The following is a 21,078-nucleotide window of genomic DNA, read 5'->3' as shown; positions in this document are numbered from 1 at the left end:
AAATATATTATATAAATGGATAAATAACTTACATGGAATATAAATATAAAGTATTCATTTAGTTGTATATCACTTTAGATCGGGTTAAGTTGGGTTATGTCAGGTGAGGGTTGGGGTTCCACTTATGTTGAACGCCAATCATATCCCATTTCTATCGAGATCGGGTTGGGATTTTTAAGCACAGGCTCAAACAAAATTTATAAAGCCTCCACAGATGCCATCTAATTAACGGGTTGTGTGGTTGGATTCAAGCTAGACCAAAACCTAATATCGCCTCTACACAGAAGACGTGGAAAGAGTAGCATCATGACGTTACCACTAAGATAATATCTAAATCAATTGCTAATGTCATGAATCATCGTAGTTGCAATTAGGTCGCGGATATTAGCACTATAATTTGGGTGAGGATAGATGTAGGCCAAATTCCATATCGTTCAAGCCTGAGGATGTTTTTATTTAGGATTGGAGGAGGAAGCGGGAAGTCTGAAACGGACTCCCGTGGAAATTACCACTTTGCGAGCGTAGTTTGGCGGGAGTAACATCCAAACAGTTGAAATTTAGCCTCGACTCATCCAACTAAGTGCTGAACTCGATCTGGATACAAGGATTCAAACTCACAAGACGGAACTTGATATTTACACTAACCAATACCTATTCTGACCTGACACGCGTCTTAAGCCACTGAATTCATGCCTCTTGTTGGGAATTTTGATTATTCTCTATCCCGATCCAATCCATTTGCGTCCAAATCAATTTCACCATCATGAGCATCATGTGTATAAGATGGGCATGCAAACACGGATGCCGTGACAAATACAGGCACTCATCCCATGCATGTGATGGTACCACCAATAATGATTCAACTTTTGTTATTCTTCTGAATGCCTCATCTTTAGCTAAAGCTTGCTTTCATTTTCCTTTCAGCAATATTACTATACCAATTAACCAATCTCTTTCCAAAGTTGCTTTTCTTTTTGATAGCACCTAAAATGTCCCTCTTTGGCCACCTTTAGCAGCCCGTGAAATAACATGATGGCCACGAGCAGTCCAAAACCAATTGAAGAAGCGGCCAAGTCGGTCTTGCTCTCCTTGCCGAGAGATAAAGACAAACTTGCAGCAGTCATACCCCGTTTTAGCCGTGAGCCATCCTCTTTCCACGGTACGCAAAAAGTACCGCTCGAGATGGCGTGCAAATTACTCAGCGAGCTGGGTCCCATCGATCTTAACGATCACTTGGAGTACGTGTCAAGGCACTGGAATCGAAATTCTACTAACAGTGTTTTAGCCAGCCTTTGGCTCAAAGTGCTTCTGTAGGACAAGTAGCCAACTATCATCGCATTTGTCTATTCTCTTGTTGTGCATGTCATGGAGATACTGTTTTTAATATTCCCAAGCACGTCAGGGTTCTCTGCACCAGTCTAATTGTGATTGGAAGATGCGAGACGAGGCCAAGGTGATGGGGCCCGTGGAAATTAAAGTAGTACCAATCCACGTCTTCTATGATCGAAGCCTCGTTGGTCCCTCTAGAAGGGCTCCCTCTTCACCTTCCATGACCTAGCTCATGTACTAACCATTCTCCGTTGTGCAAATTAAGAAACTTCGTAGAAGTCTAATTTCTTGTTCTTGTTTCAGGGTTGGTTTAGAGGTTGGACAGAATGCGCCGGCTAAGACGCCCACCGGCCTCCGCGTGGTAGGTGAATGAGTCTACGGCATGGGTAGATTTATCTTGTGGCATGCGAAGTAGGACGGAAAGGTGACCTCAATAAAGTGAAAATTAAAATTTTGGTAGAAATTTGCTCACCGAGATCCTAATTTGCAACATGCTTTTAGTTAATCAAGTTGTAAAATATATTCGAACTTTGCCCTGTCAAACGTCTTGACGATGGGATATCCATCCTTCGGAGATGTGCCCTTGGAATTTCTAGACAATTGGGGCCATTGTAGCACTTCTGATGCATGCTTATCTTGTGTTTTAGATAAAATGTCTTCTTTCATCACATGTAAAGGCATCTGGGCCACCGCGATGGCAGTCTAGTGGCAATGAGCTAAGGTCCCCTCCCTCTCCTCAATTGTGATTGATTACTGTTGACGATCGTGGCACGAAAAAGATTGGGAACCGTTTCCTGTTACGTAGGCACGGATGGTGACGTATTCACCAACTAAGTGGGGAACGGTTAAACGTTGGCACCGTACATCGATCATTACATTCGTGGGGCAGAGACCTCATTGGAGGGGTGCTGTGCTGGTCTCCCCACTGTCCGTTTTTGTATCCAAAAAAAAAAAATCTGAAATGTATCATTTTTCTGTAGAGAATACCGTATAAAGACTTACATTTTCTTCACACAATTGATTTACGATTGATTTTTCAATCAAAACAGGACCAATAATTAAACCGTTGAACTTTACAAACAATCACCCTAAGGCCTCAACTACACCTATCAGTAGCTCTCATTTCTTGAATAAATTAAATAATCAGTGTTTACTCATCAATGTATAGCTGGAACTTTGAAAAAACACATGATGAAACAGTTCATCTCAATTGAAATCTCTAAAGAATTGAATAATCTTTCTGTGGATGAGAACCTAGCGTGAGTCCTTTTCATATCTTTCCTCTGCAACTTTGTATCTCCTGACCACAATCAGAAACGTCCATTGGCTCTAAGATTACGTTCAAGAAAACCGACGCAAATCATTTTATTAGAATATATTTAATCATTATTTATAGAATAGATATTATCTATAAGCTAGTATTAAGGTTGGCCTGAATGTAGCAAATCGAGGTGGATGATGCCTCCCCATAGATGGAAGTAATTCTGCAAACAAAAATCTTAATCTTGATCGAAAATATTTTTAATGAAAATTTTTTAATGCTCAAATTAATAAAAGGGAAAAAAAAATATGAAAATTTTTTTGATATAAATTTATACTAATTTGAGGTCTCTTGCTCTCTCCAATTTATAGAGAGTCTAAGGGGAGTAGCAGCCTTTCTTACCCATTATTAGAAGGTGCACACAATTGCGCTGGCTGAGATTACGGTTCTGCATTTTGGACATGGGATAGATAAGCCGTTATCCAACTGTCACGTCGATCTTGTCTCGTGTAGTTATGGTTGCCTCAGTAAGTGGGGGCTGGGGGCCGCGCCGAAGGGAATATGATTATCTTTCAGGATTAAGTGGTTAATCATTAAGAGCTGATTTTTTTTTTTTTTTTTTATACAGACAAAAAAATCACATCAATCTAATACGAAACCAATTCAAAAAAATTAAAATATATAAAATTCATCCTACCTCCTAACCCAATCATTTATATGACCTGCAACAAAGACCGCCACTCAATTTATCACAGTATTCGTCTCTTGATAAACATGCTAAATACTGACTGCATTAATTTGACGAAAAAAAGTACAAATATCTCGAATAAAGAGATGAACCTCGAGCTGCCCTTCACCTTTCTGGATCTAAGCAATAATCGTAGTAGAATCATCTTCGAAGCAGATCCTCTCCGCATAAAGCTACTGGCTGGCAAAAGTGATATTGGCTTAGGCGGCATGAAGCTCCACACCTAGGATAGAAGGCTCAACCAGGTGGCTGCTACTACCCACCAAAAGCCTAGCATCAGGACCACGGATAATGAATCCTGCACCGTCTCTCCCATCCCTGACATTGCCATCAAAATTTATCTTGACAAATCCTGGAGAAGGGGGCTCCCAAGAGATAAAGAAAACCCTGTCGGTCGCTGTCAGAGCAGCCAAGAAGTTTCAGGAACCAAGGTTGTCAAGGGGCGGCATAGCCATATCAAATCGGTAATACTCTTGAGCAAGACAGACAGCTTTCTCTAACACCCGCCAAGCAGGGATCACCTCACTATTAAAAATACGGTTGTTTTTGGACACCAAATGTGATAAGTGATATAAGCCATCCGACCATCCACAGCAGTCAACCCATCAGTCACGCTGTGACAGATCAAGTCAAGAAAAGACACCAGCCATGAATCAGTGCTCGTCTCCCACGGATAGGCACCCGCTTGTCTCTAGATGGCCCTCGCCGTAGGACAACGTAGAATGGTGTGCTCCACAGACTCCTCCACCCCACACACTGGACACAGGGTGGGAATCTTCATACACCTGTCTCTAAGGAGAGCCCGAGTGGGAAGCCGGTTCTAGGTAAGCTTCTAGAGAAAAATCTGCACCCTGGTATGAGCAGTCACTCTCCAGATCCAAGCAGACTCGATCTCCTCAGTCGGCATCGGACCATACAACTAAGAAAGATCTCTTAAGGAAACCTTTAGGCAGCAGGAACGACCCCAAACCCTCACATCCAAACTGGGGTGCACTGAAATTGAAATAGTAAGGATCCGCTCAGCAAGAGGCCCCCCAAAAAGGCGGGTGATCTCTTGAGCTCTCCAGCTTGCTCCATCATCAGTAATGAGGTCAGACACCCTCATGTGGTCCTCTATCTCGTAGCTAAAAAAGGTCGGCCAGCGAGAGAGAAATGCTGGAAATCCAGGCATCCTGGATCACCTTCATCGAGTGCCTATCCTCGACGAGACATTTGATCTGGTGCATAATGTTAGATCTCCGAGCATAAATCTCCTTCTAGATGAAAGAGCAACCTCGAGCCATCTAGATAGGGGTCCCATAGCTCCACTCACCGTATCGGGCTCTCATCATCTTATTCCACAAATAATCAGACTGGATTATAAATCTGACTGCATGCTTGGCAATTAAAGCCTCCCTCTTCGTTAGCAAGGAATGGATCCCTAAGCCACCATCCCGCACAGGCTGGCACACCATCTCCCAGGAAAGCAGATGGACTCGATGACGATCGCTCCCGGAGCCCCACAAGAAGTTGCAAAGCTGTTGCTCCATCCCTTTGATGCAAGCAACCGACATAATCGTGTTGGTCAGAAGGTACATCGGAACAGAGTACAGCATCGACCTCACCAAAGTCGTCCTGCCCATAAAAGACAGGGTGTTGGCCTGCCAGCCCTGGATCCTCTGCTCTAGAGGTCTACACTCAGCTCACCACAAGTGGCGCCTAGTGATCAGAACACCGAAGTAGGTCAGTATCCCAATCTACTCCTGAATCTTCAGGCTCTGCTTGATTGCCAACCTCACCTGGGGCTTAGTCCTCGGGCTAAAGAAGACAACAGATTTTTGAATATTGACCCACTGACCAAATGACCGATAGTAGGCCCGTACAATGACAGCAATGCACTCCACATTTAGGATCGAGGTACGCCCGATGAGCACTCAGAATGGGATAGTCCTCTCCCAGTGATGTCATCCACCGACCTCTGAAGAACTGAAGGATCTCAATACGGATCCCGCCATTGTTATCCACCATACTGCTATTGCTCCTTCACAGTTGTCTGATACGGTTAGTGGACTTCCGAATTATGGTGGATTGATGGAAAAATCTAGTATTTTGGTCTCCTTTCCGAATCTACTAGACTCTGGATTTCCATCTCTATAAGATCTCTTGCTACTTCAGAAAAAAGTGATGCTCGAAGAGTTTATCTCAGAATTCCCCCATCTCCAGCCCATGAAGGCCCCCTCTTGGCCTCCTCTTCATCCAAAAATAAAAAAGGTCAGATTGGCTGTTCTCAAAAATTTTCCGGCGAGATCAAGATGATATAACCATGTCATATGCAAAATCATGTTTATATCTTTCAATATGGTGTGTTCCTGGCGTGGGCCAGCCCATCAGTAAACCGCTCTAGATCCAGCACCGCCCAACATGGAATCGTGGATGCCGTGCATCTTTAATTGTAGCCATCGCTGTTCTTGTCTTATCACCGAATGACACGTATCCAACTTTGTCTTGCCCCGTCCTTACGCACGTGGAGTTTAGCCCGCGATGCCAAGCACCGATCGAACCCACGTCTTTATTGTACGGAAGAAATTTCTCACACGAATCTCCGTACACTCTCGGTCGGCCGCACCTACTGTCTTTCCCATTTATAGTTCACCCAACCGTTGGATCAGCGGACAGCCATTGTTCGACCTCCAACGTGCACACGTGTCCTGAAAGGATAACCGTCTGATCAATGCGACATCCGTTACGCATACCATCATCACCCACTCGCGAGGGGGTTTGGTGAGACCCGAGAGGCCGAGCTGACCTACCACACCTAACATTTTGACCACGGGGTTCACCCCGTGGTGGGGCCCGCCGGAAGGTGAACAGCTACCGGATACCACATCTTCCGCGCGCGCGCGCGGCATTTCGTGAAATGAGTTGTTTTTCCTGAAACACACGGCAACTTCACGTACGAAAAGCTGTAAAAGTTCCCATGTACCATATTGCATGGAATAAGATGAGGAAAGGCCACCAAAGGAATGGTAACGTAAAGTAGATAAAAGAAGGAAATTACTGCATACTTACCGCTTAATTATTACTAGCAACTGGATCAACTTATGTTAAACGGGTTCGTGAATTTTAGAGTTTCCCGAATGGGAACCGGCAGTCCTTTATTGCGTGGTGACGTGAGAGAGACTCCAAGGCGTCCGATTTGGAAGTCTAATTCGACCGTCAGCGAAACAGAAATAAATGAAACAAGTAAATGGACTCTTGCGACCGTAGTCCGGAACCGTACCTGCCTCTGTACCTCCTCTTTTTTATCTTTATTGTTTCCTTTTTTTAAAAAAATTTTCGGTGTCCTGCCCAACGCCAGCAAAACAACAAAAACCTGAAAACTTCCCTTACTATTATTATCATTGTCCGTCGCTTCGTTATTGTGCTCTTGCCTCCTCGTAATAAAGAAGAGTCACGAAATTACGTCTTTAATATTTTTTATATTTTTCTATTTATATACTTTCCGATCCGGGCTCTCACCGGTGCCGGCTACCCGTGCCGGAGTTTGGTATTGGAACCATTGGAGCACTTGGAACTGTTCGAAGTGATCCAAAAGAAAATAAAAATTAAAGAGGGAAAACTAAGCGGCGTGAGAGCTATCACACCGCCAGAGGTCACGCGGTACACCAGATGATCCAGCGAGCCGTTATTCCAAGAAAACTGAGCCGTAGCACGCGAACGCTGTCAGATATCAGAGGCTAGCATATGTTCCCGCATTCGCACTTATGCGCATCAAAGCAGCAGCCGGATACACGCGGACGGTCCAGATCTCCTGTAGCGAAAGGACGGACGGCCAGTATCATCATTCTGCGGCATTACAGGAAATCTATATTCTATACGAACGCTGGAATAAAAGGAATAAAATAAGCCTCCGAGTGTCCGGGTACAACTTCCAAGTCCCCGGATATATCTCCTGCGGATTCCCCTAGCGTGACCCAACCGCTAGTTGCGCGCCGGTTCTCAGTGAGCGGCGGTGGGTTCTAAATCTAAACAAGCATCCGCCGCTACGGCACAACGCCAAACTCATTACGGACCCATCCAAATCCTGCCAGGTGGAGCATCTCCAACTTGCCATCCCTTCCAACATCTCAAACAGCAGCAGATCCTCCCTTTGTTCACGAACGAAAAAAAACGCACGCAATTTTTTTATAAAAAAAAAAAGAGGAGAATCAATACATGGTACTGAAGGTAAAAAAAAAAAAATAGAAAGCAAGCATAATAGAAGGAATTGGATGAGTGGAAATTAATGCGAGGAAGAGAGTTAAATGTAACGTAATTAAAGAATAGTGGAGGCGTACCCGCCAAAGTACATGCGCTGCTTGGGGGCCATTTATTCGGAAGATGTGGTGCTGGAATAGCCAGTGCCCACTCCTAATAAACACGCTCTCTCCTCTCTCTCTCTCTCTCTAATCTCCTTCCCATCCCCCATACCATCCGTTCTCCTGTACCTTCTCTCTCCCACATCCTCATCAAACCCGGCTTTTTCTTCTCTTGATCTTTTTGGTGGGAGTCTCAGTCCGGAGGGAGTTTTAGGGGGGCTCGTGTGCCGAAGGCTAGGCAGGTGATTCTCCACATTTTGCTCGGTATTTTAATCATCCCTCATCCTTTCGCTTTGCCTTTTTTGTCACTATCCTTTTCTTTCCTTCAAGCAGAGTCTGGGGCTGTGTAGATTTCCACTCACTCCCACTCCGCCCCTCTCAGATTTAGAAGCTTCAGCCACAGTCGCAGCAGCAGTAGAGAAAGAAACAAACGAGCGTGGTTTTCCGACGATGGGTGATAAGGCGACGAATCTGGATGCCGTCCTCAAGGAGGTCGTCGATTTGGTGAGCCCGCCGATCTCTTCTCTCTTAGTTTCTCCTCCTCTCTTTTTTCATTTTTTTTCTTGGTTTTTTCCTTTTTTGTTGTTGTTGCTTGAGATTTTTTTTTTTTTAATAATTTTTGGATGGGAATTATTGGCAGGAGAACATACCCTTGGAGGAGGTGTTCGACAATCTGAGATGCACCAGGGAGGGGCTGACAACAGAGCAGGCCGAGGAGCGGCTCGCCATCTTCGGCCACAACAAGCTCGAGGAAAAGAAGGTTCTCCTTTCTTCCACCCTTCTTTCCCCCACCCACCTCTCCCGATAGAGTTGCAAGGGAATCCTTGTTTAATGTTTTTTTTTTTTTTCTTCTTGTATGTGTTTGTGGTTGCAGGAAAGCAAGATTCTGAAATTCCTGGGGTTCATGTGGAACCCACTATCGTGGGTGATGGAGGCCGCCGCCATCATGGCCATCGCCCTCGCCAACGGAGGGGTCGGACTTGGAAACTCCAGCATCTGATTGTTTTCTGCTTTGTTTTCTATAGATTTCTTGGATTCTTGCGTTTCTTCTCGTTATTCCTTTTTTTTTTTTTAATGAATGCATATTGGTTTTTGGTTCTGTTCGACAGGGGAAGCCCCCAGACTGGCAGGATTTCGTCGGGATTATAACCCTGCTTCTGATCAACTCGACGATCAGCTTCATCGAGGAGAACAATGCTGGTAATGCCGCGGCAGCCCTCATGGCCCGGCTCGCCCCCAAAGCCAAGGTTCCTGTGCACTCAATTCTACTGATTTCTTTTTCACTTAAAAAAAAAAAAAATCATATATACATCTTGCCCATCCCTCGCCCTGTTATCTGTTTTTGTACTTCCAAAAGCTTGGAATGAAAGAATTTTGAGAACTTCTATGTTAGTTAAAGGTTGAAAATTATCTTTGTTACATGAACTTTAACTCTCTGTGTCAAAATAAAAATAAATAAAAAAACAGGTGCTCAGGGATGGTCGGTGGAGAGAGGAGGAATCGGCCATCTTGGTCCCCGGGGACATTATTAGCATCAAGCTTGGGGATATCATCCCTGCAGATGCCCGACTCCTTGAAGGAGATCCATTAAAAATTGATCAGGTTCCTGCCGTCCCATGTCTTGTTCCTAACCTTGGCAGAATCACTGTCTACTCTTGTGGACTAATTTTGGGCTTTATAATTTTGTACATGATTCTTGTTTCATAGTCTGCCCTTACTGGAGAATCACTGCCAGTTACCAAAGGTCCGGGAGACGGTGTATACTCTGGTTCCACATGCAAACAGGGTGAGATTGAGGCTGTCGTTATTGCTACAGGGGTTCATACTTTCTTTGGTAAGGCTGCACATCTTGTAGACTCGACGAACCAAGTTGGTCACTTCCAAAAGGCAAGCTGGGAATATCTAATATCTCTGAGTGAACTTTGCCTTTTTCCCTGCTTTCAGAAAGATATGGTCTTTAATATTTCTTGCCATTTGCTATGCAGGTCTTGACTGCTATTGGAAATTTCTGTATTTGTTCGATTGCGGTGGGAATGTGTGTCGAGATTATTGTTATGTACCCGATCCAACACAGGGCCTATCGCCCTGGAATTGACAATCTTTTGGTTCTGCTCATTGGTGGGATTCCAATAGCCATGCCCACAGTTCTGTCCGTGACAATGGCAATTGGCTCTCACCGCTTAGCTCAGCAGGTTTGCATGAATAAATTTTTACATTAGAGAGAGTTCAAAAATATAGTGTTCTGGTAGTTTTAGCTGTGGGGGAATGGTGCGTGACATGCGTTTGATTGAAATAAAGGTTTATTGTTATGGTAAAACCAATTCAAGCAGAAGCATTATGTATATGAAAATAAAATATGATTGGAAAAGTTGGCTGTGTAGGCTGAAGATTTCTCCTTGGATAGGTTCTTGAGAAGCCATATCTAAATGCCTTAAGATCTCTATTTTTAAATTTGAATAATTGTTCCATTGAGTTGCTTGCCTCTAAGCTTTAAGTCTAAGGAAGCTGGGGATCATTGTAGGGAGCCATCACGAAGAGAATGACTGCAATTGAAGAAATGGCCGGCATGGATGTCCTTTGCAGTGACAAAACAGGAACTCTTACTCTTAACAAGCTAACGGTGGACAAGAACCTTGTTGAGGTTAGACCCAAGATTTTGGCTATTAAATCCCTTCCAATAGCAACTTTAGAGGATTCCTTGTGTCTCTTTGACTCTCTCACTCATGTAAACAAATTAATGCACTCGGTTGTATTTGTCAGGTTTTTGCAAAAGGTGTAACCCCAGACACTGTAATTCTAATGGCTGCTCGAGCCTCACGAACTGAGAATCAAGATGCTATAGACACTGCTATAGTTAATATGCTTGCAGACCCAAAGGAGGTAAGTTGGAACTTGGAACTTCACCATCCTTTGGCCTATAATTTTGGCAGCATAGATTCGTATCCATCTTGTCTCTCTTACATGATTGCCTTCTAAAGGCACGGGCTGGTATTCAAGAGGTGCACTTTCTGCCCTTTAATCCTACTGACAAAAGGACTGCTTTAACATACACCGATGGTGATGGCAACATGCATCGTGTCAGCAAAGGTGCTCCAGAACAGGTATCATTCTCTTGACATTTATGGTTATCTTGTTATTGCTGTTGTTTTGCAGATATTCCTTTTTAGCTTCATTGTTGTAACTATGTCGCAGATCTTAAATCTTGCACATAACAAGTCAGAGATAGAGCGCAGGGTCCATTCTGTGATTGACAAATTTGCTGAGCGGGGGCTTCGGTCGCTTGCTGTTGCATATCAGGTGAAAAAATTGCTGTCCTGGTTGTATACCTATTTCTTTTGATTCATATCACACCTTTATGGGAAGGTCTTTGAAGACAAGATGTCAGTAATCTTGTTTAAGTGGATGACCAAGACCAAGATGAAGTGAGATATCTGTTCATCTTGGTCAACATAGGAGGTGGGGAAAATTTTAAAGAACCAAAAGTAGCAACTAATTTTAGGCATTCATTTTGAAATCCATTAATTGGAAACTTTATTTGGGGAAATAAAAAAATGATTGAAAAGTTGTGGCTGACAAGTTTATATTTGTATTAGCTGATATCCTGGGATCTATCGGTCTATATTTGTCGAGGATATGGGGCCCATGATTATGCATATATCATACCAGGGGGTGCCTAATACTAATACAAACTGAGATATTGGCTGACATGATAACCATTGCTATATGGCAATTCACTAATATATCTATGTACATATGTAAGTGTTTGTGTGTTCTGATTATGTTTTTTGTCTATTATTGTGCAGGAAGTTCCAGAAGGAAGGAAAGAGAGTCCAGGAGCTCCATGGCAGTTCATTGGCCTCATGCCACTTTTTGATCCCCCAAGACATGACAGTGCAGAAACAATTCGGAGGGCACTCAACCTTGGTGTTAATGTCAAAATGATCACAGGTCTGATTTCTCTCACTGAAAGTCGCATTACATAATAATTTAATTTGTTGATGTGCAATTTCCATTTCATGTAAGCCATAATCTTGGTTGTGTAAAGTCATCATCAGGGATTTCTGAAGAAATCACATAGATATTTGAGAGCTCTTCTTGACACAAGGATTCTTGATCTTGATCATGGCATCCTAATAAGTGAAATCAGAATATCAACTAATGGGTTTAATGGGTTCTGGGAACAAGTTCGTTCAAAGCATTTTGTTGGTGGAGCGTTGGATACCAGTGCCTTAAATAGGTCAAGATGCTTGGAAGGTTCCAATGCAAGCTACTTTTCTGGAACGCCTGAAAAAAGTTATTTTACATAAGTTGTAAAATGCAGATATAAAACGGTTTTTGATTTCACAAATCCAAAAATGGGCTTCGTAGGTGCAACATTAGTATTGGTGCAATGTTTGTGCTAGTGTTCCTTGTCTAGTTCAAATGGGTCACCCGTTAGTCTGTTCACATCTTGGTCTACCTGGTATTCTAAGGTGCACTTTGTTCATAGTTTATTAAACAGAAGAAAAAACTTGATTATTGCATAGATAATTGAGAATAAATAAGCTGGTGAATACAGGGGATTTTAGAGCTTTGTATTGCTTAAAGTCTATGGGTGTCTCTCGAGTATCTTTATATGTTAAAGACCTGACTAAATTATAAAAAGTGGAGGAAAAGCACTGATATTTAGATAACTTTTCTGGCAATTTGAATTGTTGATCGTATTTTCTTCTTCAAAATATGAAGAAGCAAAACTTTCTTGTAGAATATATGTTATCATGAATGTGAGCCTGAATTTTATGGATACAAAAAAGAAAAGAAAAGAAAAGAAAGAATCTTTTGTATTTTTAGAGTTGCTTGTATGCTGAGATGCAATATCATTATCCATGAGACCAATCATATTGGAAATATAATGCTATTCTTACCTCAGAAAGTTTTCAGTTGTCAAGAAGTCCTCATCTGATGTAAGACACTTGATTATTGGAGAGATAATTGAGAATAAATAAGCTGGTGAATGCAGGGGATTTATGAACTTTGCATCACTTAAAATCTATGGGTGTCTCTTGAGTATCTTAATAAAAACCTGTAAAACACTGACATTTAGACAAAATTTTCTGGCGATTTTAATTGTTGATGGTATTATCCTCTCTAAAATATGGGCAAGCAAAATATAAATGTTGTATATGAGCCTGATTTTTGTGGAAACAAAAATATTCACTTGATTTTTGTGGAAACTTTTTTTTTTTGTTGTAATTTAAAGTTACTTGTGTGCTGAGATGCAATATCATTATACATGAGACAAATCTTTTTTTTTTTTTTGGTTTTGACTAAAGGGAGGCTTAGCCATCCAAAATTTATTCAGAAGAGAGTGGGAAACAAGAAGAACTGAGTAGTCAGCTCATACAGGTCAATCAGAAGTGTGAATAGAGAAACAAAAAAGATATTCAGAAATGCAGTGAAATCCGCCAATAAGTAATGTGAATCTCTGTCTTTAGTGCGTGCTCAAGAAGTTTTCCTTCATTGAAATTCTAATCTTCTGAAAGTGCATGTGGAAGTTCTTTCGCTTTCAACCATAACTCTCCAAAAACCGACAAGGCTTTGTGATTACACAGGATGACCAATTATTAAATAAGTGAAGACCTCTTGAAGCAACAGTTACCACAGAAGATTGCTTATTAAGAAAAATTCTTGAATTTCATTCCTTCCAACATTCCCAAAGCTATGGCCGCAATCAGCATGAGTAAGATTGGTTGAGCAGGCTTTGGAAAATGTTTTCTCCTCTAGTTGCGACAGAAGCTCAAAGGAGTGTTGAGGGTGGGGCACCCTAACAAGGAGCCAGTAGCCTTCCAGATTGTTGAAAAGAAGGAGCATTGAGAGAACAAATGATGTACTGTTTCTGGCCCATGATTACAGAAGATGCACCCTCCAAGAGTTTTTCGAGTTTCTCCCCAAGCAAATCTCTAGTATTGAGGTTTTTGTTCCAATGAAGCCAAAGAAAGCATTTGACCTTGAGACAAACAAAAAGATCACATATATTGGCTGCAAAACTACATTTATGTCCCCTTGTATTTAAGAATTGATACATAGAGGCAGTAGAGAAAATTCCATCCCTATTTAGTTCCCAAACCAGCTGGTCTTCATTTCCATTCAACGAGACCAAGGATAAAAGAGAAGATAACTGAGTGAATTGGCCTGAGCATCAACAAGGTAACCTGCGGGCTGTTTTAGCTTCCATGAGATAAATCATCTTGGAATATAATTTTACTCTTACCTCAGGAAGTTTGCAGTTGTTAAGAAGTCCTCATTGATGCCAACAGGACTTGGTTACACTGGTTGGCACCCCTTTTAGTGAATGCACTGGGAGGAGTTCTAGGTTCGAACCTCAATGATGGCATTCCAATGAATTTCTCGAAAAAAATTAAAAAAAGAAATCTTCACTTGTTGATTGAAATTCTAGGAATTAATGGAAACATAGTATTTGGGAAGGTGAAGAGCAGGCTTTGCTGTTCAACTTGAATAAAAGTTTTGTCTTCACAGTTTAATTAAGGCTTGAAATCAGAGCTACATGTGATGAATTAGCTTACTTTGCAACTTTACTTTTTTTTATTTCTTTTCTGTTATATTTTTTTCTACCACATTATCACCAGTCAGTAAAATAACATTTATTGATTCCCATTTTGGTGGATTTGGTAGATTCTTGTACTTATAAAACTTCTTGGCCAAGTAATGACTGAATAACAGTATGCAGAATATTTTTTACATCACCATTATACTTCGTGGATCCTATGATGGTTTTGTGATTCTTCTTAGATTGGTCAAGTCATCCTGATACCGGGTCTAGAATGCTGACAATGTAAATTTCCATTTTATCATTGCCCTCTCATTGAAGGGTAATACTGGAGCAAACATTCTGTGTATATGCAATGAATAAACATGCCTGATATATATGTAAAAAATGCTTATGCCTGAGAACAATTTGCGTTACAATGTTTCTGGAGACCAAGTTTTAAAGTTAAGACTCCTATAAATGAAGCATTTCTTCCCCTTGATACATTTGACGAAGATAGGCCTGTTCTCTTGTGTATTTGCAAGTTTATTTGTTGTCTGCATGTTCTCTGTGACAATAGCCCAACCTTGAAGGAATTTTCCATTTCAATCAGGTGATCAGCTGGCCATAGGGAAGGAAACTGGCCGCCGTTTGGGGATGGGTACAAATATGTACCCCTCATCTGCTTTGTTGGGCCACAACAAGGATGAGTCAATAGCTGCTTTGCCAATTGATGAACTTATAGAGAAGGCTGATGGTTTTGCTGGTGTTTTCCCGGGTACTATCACTGATTTTTTGATATCTTACATAGGGTTGGTTAGTTCTTTATTGCTAAGTTGGCAGTAAACTGGTAAAATATATTGCCTTGTTCCTTCAATTTTCAGAGCATAAGTATGAAATTGTTAAACGCTTGCAAGCAAGGAAGCATATATGCGGTATGACTGGTGATGGTGTGAATGATGCTCCTGCCTTGAAGAAGGCTGATATTGGGATTGCGGTTGCTGATGCAACTGATGCAGCTCGTAGTGCTTCTGATATTGTTCTTACAGAACCTGGTTTAAGTGTCATTATCAGTGCTGTGCTGACCAGTCGGGCCATTTTTCAGAGAATGAAAAACTATACTGTAAGTGGTACTTGTGTTCACCAGTCAATAGTGTTATCCAACAATTAATGTTGAGCAACTTGAGTTTGTCTTTGTCAGTTCTTCCATACTTGCTTGAGCTGGTTTTGATAAATTGGTTCTATGTTTTGCAGATCTATGCAGTTTCAATTACAATCCGTATTGTGGTATGTTTTATGAACTGTCCTTCTGTTAGTATTTGAAATATTAATGTATGCTTCTATGTGAGACTTAAGTCCTGTTCAAGTGTTCATTATGACAACCTGCGCTGTCTCAGTCTGCCACCTATTTGGCAGTCAGGGATAAAGCTGCACATAATCTATTGGTTTTATTTCTGTTTGCTTTTGTCTATCCATATCGCATGCGCATGCACTGAGCTAAGCAGCACGAGTTTGCATAAATTTGCTACAAGTAATACGAATTGGATATGTGGTAAAAATGCTTAAGGCCTATTAAATAACCAACAAAGCTATGCATGCTGGAGGTGGGTTTTATGGCCAGAAGAAGAGAGAGTGTGAGGACTCGGAAGATCCAAGTTTTTGGTGGAGAAAGGTTATTGTTGAGAGCCCAAAAATCTGTGGATTGCAGAATCTACCAAGTCCCCTGATCCCGGAATTCCTCCATCATTTTCGCTTATTGCTTCACACTTTTTTCTTGCTTGAAAGATACCCTGTGAATTAGCTCGTTGAGTGTCTAACGGCCTTCCTTTTATTCTATTAATAAGAATATTTATTGGTTTTGCAGTCATATCTTAGTAATTCCAAAAATTGTCCTCACTCATTTTTATTTCAACAGCTTGGGTTCATGCTGCTGGCTCTCATTTGGCAGTTCGATTTTCCACCCTTTATGGTCCTTATCATTGCAATCCTCAACGATGGTAATACTTTTTTTGGATGACCCCCCTTCTCCCCCCTCTGCCTAATTAGCTAATGCATGGTTACTTGTTGCTCTTGTTATACTGTTAGGTTAGCCAGATTTATCTTCCTGCTGTGCTGGTTGACCATGCTCAATTTTTCTAATCTTGATACATGCGCTGCTCTTCCACTCTAAATGACCGACTCTTTTATGGCATGATTAGGTACCATAATGACTATATCAAAGGACAGGGTGAAGCCATCTCCTCAGCCGGACAGTTGGAAGCTTGCTGAGATTTTTGCAACCGGAATCATTCTGGGTGGTTATTTGGCAATGATGACAGTCATTTTCTTCTGGGCTGCATACAAAACCAACTTCTTTCCGGTATAATGACTATACTTCTTAGAACTTTTTGTCCTCATCTTCTCTTTGCTGACTGTGAGATGATTATTAAATTGATTAAACAATCTTCCATTCCATTTGAATAATATTTCTTAAAGCTTCCACCGCATTTAAAATGAACAATTCTGATTTTGGATGCCTCCAAAGCCTGGGATCTTTACATTCTTGCTTGATCATTACTTTTAGGGTATTAATATCTTTTTCACTCTAATTCTTTGATCATTGTCAGCGGGTATTTCATGTTGAAAGCCTTGAGAAAACAGCTCAGGATGACTTTCAGAAGCTTGCATCTGCAGTCTACCTGCAAGTGAGCACCATCAGTCAGGCACTCATATTTGTGACACGATCCCGCAGTTGGTCCTTTGTTGAGCGGCCTGGTTTGTTTCTGGTTACTGCTTTCTTGGTTGCTCAGCTGGTGAGGTTTCTTCTCCTGCAAGGATCAAATATTTAAAAGACTGATGTCCAGGAAATACATAGTCATGTATTATCATGTGCATATGCAGGTTGCTACCCTTATAGCCGTGTATGCCGACTGGGGATTTGCTGCAATCAAGGGGATTGGATGGGGCTGGGCTGGTGTCATCTGGCTTTACAACATCATCTTCTATTTTCCACTTGATATAATCAAGTTCCTAATCCGCTATGCTCTGAGCGGGAGGGCATGGGATCTTGTCATCGAGCAAAGAGTAATTTACAATGCCGAAACTCAGTGACAGAAAAATTCTATTTATGGTGTGCAACTCCCTCTCTGACTTATGGGATAATTTCTCCCTGCAGATTGCATTTACCAGGCAGAAGGACTTCGGAAAGGAAGCTAGGGAGCTCAAGTGGGCACATGCTCAGAGAACACTGCACGGGCTGCACCCTCCCGACACCAAGATGTTCAGTGAGAGGACCAGCTTCACCGATCTTATCAGATGGCAGAAGAGGCCAAAAGGCGAGCCGAGATTGCAAGGTAAGACCAGAAAACTTGACCAGAAAAAATAGTTTTTACTGTCAACTTTTCACATCCCTCTAGTTTTATTACGTGTTGCATATCCATTACATTGGTTGCTGACCCACTGCTTCGGTGACCTTTTCTTGACCACCATCAGACTTGTGCCCCCCCCGGACATCAGAATTAGTTGTCAGAGTTTCACAGTAGTTTTCATACCGGCATATTGAAAACTAAATCCAGTTAGCAGTGCAAATTTCCTTTATGTTGTGTCAGGGAGCTGAATATTTCTTCTGCATGTTTGCAGGCTTAGGGAATTACACACATTGAAGGGACATGTGGAGTCTGTCGTGAGGCTGAAGGGCTTGGACATCGACACCATTCAGCAAGCCTATACTGTGTGATTGGTCAAACTTGAGCGCCATAGGAATGGCAAGCATCTCAATTGAACGAACTATTGGAAATATATCCATAGTTCCGCTGCTGACGTGTAAATTCTGTGAACGGCTCTTATCTGATTGCAATCTATCATCGTCCCAGATCGTGAACTCTTGATAATTTTCTGGAACTCATTTCCCCTGTTTCTCCTGTTGTGTTCAGCCTTCGGTTCTACGCGTAGGCATTCTCTCCCCTTTCTGATCCATTGGCTGTCCTCCATTTCTGGTCTCTTGATGGAACTATGGCAGCCCATGTGCTTTGTTATCTCGTTGACATCTCACAGATTGGCGCATGGCGTGGAGCTCGTCCTTTGAGCATCTCTCACTTTCATTCCACATGCCCCCACAAGATTTGTTTGAAAGCGATATCATCAAGGGATGCATGTGGGGTGATCATTGATTGCAAGGTTGGTTCATCTCTTTTTATGGATAGACTGTGGGCCTCCTTGGCATCATCCACAGGGGCAACATGGGCGACATGAGTCACTATGATTCCCGGGGAAACTATATATATATATATATATATAATCAATCCGCGTTGAGAAGTACAAAAAAAAAAAAAAAAAAAAAAAAAAATCCCATCCACCTTATTAGCTGCCGATGGTTCCTGGCATTAGGAAAACTTTATGGTTAGTGTATCATATAAGTTTATTTTACTTTGTACCAGGTACATTATTTAATAGTACGAGGGGAAGCCTGTTTAAAGTGTGGTGGAAATATTCAGTTATTGCAGGTCCATTTGCTGCTGCAACGTCACTTTGAGGTGTTTTGCTGGAAGCCGAGATCGAGAAGGAAATGAAGCTTCAAAGAGCAGCCCAAAGTCCGGAATTTTTTCTAACGTACCACAAGATTGGGCCGATGGTCTAAGTTTGATACAAAGCAAAGAGTCAAATCTTTAGGGATGAAGACGATATTATACGTAAGTGCCTGTTAGAGGCTGAAATCGTTATAACAGGCATCATAAAGGTTAACGCTATTATCTAAAACCCTGGGTATAAGTGAATCTTTTAGGATGTGCATGCTTGCGTACGTTTACTCTGAAGAGTAAAATTATAAATTTATTTATAAATAACAAAAATATAAAAGAAATGAAAAGTAGATTTTATTGTCGTAAATGGATTGGGTCAGATTGGGTTTTGAGTGATCTCGATTGGATTTTGAGTGATCTTGATTCGGTTCAATTTTTTGATCAGTCCTAATGTTGAGTTCAAATCCAATTCAATAAAAGATCGGATCAGGTTGGGTCGGATTTATGGACAAATTTTATCCTGAATTTTTCAAGTTGAGTTGGCTCCACATATAACTCGGTCCCAACCTGAAAAACCTGGGATAGGTTTAGATTCGGGTTCGGATCTGTTACAAGTACAAATGGATCGAGTTCGGATTCGTTAAGGGTGCAAATGGGTTGGATCGGATCGGATCATGAGCAATTCTGACTCGATTTGATTCTTTGATTTGGGTCTGAATATTGGATTCAAATCTAGCCCAATGAAAGATCGGATCAGGTCGGGTCTATGATCAAAGTTTTTAATCTAACAGATCACTCGGGTTGGATTGGGTTCACGTATAACCTAGTCCCAATCCATGAAATATGGATTCGGTTTGGATTCGAATTGAATCTAGATCGGATCCGGATCAACATAGAGTTGTCTTAATAGTGACGATGATTTTTTAGCTTAGTACGAGTTTCAAATATGTTTTTATATGAGGATTTTAACTCGATACTTAGATTGAAATTTTGGCGTAAGGAAAAATTGAGGAACGGAAGATATGTTTCTCTTCACCGATTAGCACCATAGGATCATCAAATTGGATGATTGCTAGCTTCGTTAAGATCTATCATTCTTAAAAAAAGAAAGTATGATGCCAACCTTGTGGCAACAATCTATGGATCAAAAGCAATAAATCCTGTATATTATAAAAAATGAGTGGAGGTTCAAGAGTTAGTTGAAAGTGATGATGACTCGTGGTAGCATGAATAGAAAGGATTGAAGTAGATTGAACAAGTTTTCTTAAAGTTTGGGTGGCATGACTATAAAATGCAACATATCAGAATCTAGTTGTCTTACTGAATTAGATTGGAATGGCTGAGTACAAGTACCTTAAGGATATAACTATTTCGAGCAATCATGAGTGCTATTTTGGAGTGATAGTTATGGGCATATAAATTAATAAATATAAGTAGAAATAAACAAGAGATGTTATAAACTCATTATGTATAGTTGGTCATTATTTTGATAATTATAACTTTTGATTATTATTTTTTTTAATCTAAAATTTTTGAAAAATCATCTTGCTCTAATGATTCAAGGTCAAGTATTATATATTGAAGCCACACTTGTAGTTTTTAGGATAGTGCTTGATATGCTTGTATACATAGACTGCTAGTGATGCTATTGTTTCATTTATATTGCCTATAATTCAATAATAAAATATAAAATTGTAAGAGCTCCAAAGAGACTTAGGCTGGGTTAGGAGATGCCATAATTCGAATGAGTATTCGGGTCCCATATTGGGTTCAGGTTAGACCGGGTTATTTATCTTAAGATCCAAATCAACTCAAAAATCTCCATAGGTTGGATCAAATTGGATTAGATCCAAATTCAGCAAATCCAGATCCGATCAGAAAAATGGAATAGATCCAATTTTAGAATCTGACCTAGCTCCATGGGTCTTTTAAAATGGTTTGGGTTAGATCTATGCAGGTTGGGTCAGGTCATGAGTCAACCTAACCCATTTGTACCTCTAGGATCTTTAATCTTAAAATACTGTTGCACTTATTTTTTAACCATGTTAATGACCTATAATCCGATCACCTTTTTTCTATCGAACTTCATTTTTTTTTTTAATCTACATTCTGCTGTTTAATTGAAAGAAGATTCCCTTCCAAATGCTTTCTCTTTCACTTCTTTAGTAATCAAATGAAATTTTTAAATAGTTTAACTTAGAAGACATATGTGGACATTGTTAATAATTGATCTTCTAAAATAATTGAAAACATATTTTCAGGTCCTTTAATATTTTCATATTAGATAAAGTATATTCATCAAAAGATATATCAGTTCGAACTCATCATGCTTGGATTTACAATTTATATGGGAAGGGAGAGGAGAAGGTCAGCATCTTCAG

The 21,078-nt window shown here is 40.9% G+C and overlaps 1 protein-coding gene across 1 annotated transcript; it reads left to right on the top strand.

Moving 5' to 3' along the window:
• Positions 1 to 7,743: 7,743 nt before the first annotated feature.
• On the top strand, positions 7,744 to 18,070 carry LOC105054079 (plasma membrane ATPase 3). Its single transcript, XM_010935484.4, is given in 23 exon segments — positions 7,744 to 7,917; positions 8,009 to 8,179; positions 8,316 to 8,435; positions 8,550 to 8,648; positions 8,785 to 8,922; positions 9,143 to 9,277; positions 9,383 to 9,562; positions 9,661 to 9,867; positions 10,197 to 10,316; positions 10,436 to 10,555; positions 10,654 to 10,776; positions 10,868 to 10,972; positions 11,479 to 11,623; positions 14,815 to 14,979; positions 15,086 to 15,324; positions 15,456 to 15,488; positions 16,117 to 16,198; positions 16,400 to 16,560; positions 16,808 to 16,993; positions 17,082 to 17,264; positions 17,356 to 17,490; positions 17,493 to 17,533; positions 17,820 to 18,070. Coding segments are annotated over 22 exon segments (2,868 nt in total). The 5' UTR covers positions 7,744 to 7,917; positions 8,009 to 8,125; the 3' UTR covers positions 17,917 to 18,070.
• The last annotated feature ends 3,008 nt before the right edge of the window (positions 18,071 to 21,078 follow it).

Source organism: Elaeis guineensis, chromosome 2 (genome assembly GCF_000442705.2).
Source record: "Elaeis guineensis isolate ETL-2024a chromosome 2, EG11, whole genome shotgun sequence".
Lineage (NCBI taxonomy): Eukaryota > Viridiplantae > Streptophyta > Magnoliopsida > Arecales > Arecaceae > Elaeis > Elaeis guineensis.
This window is presented reverse-complemented; position numbering and strand designations above follow the sequence as displayed.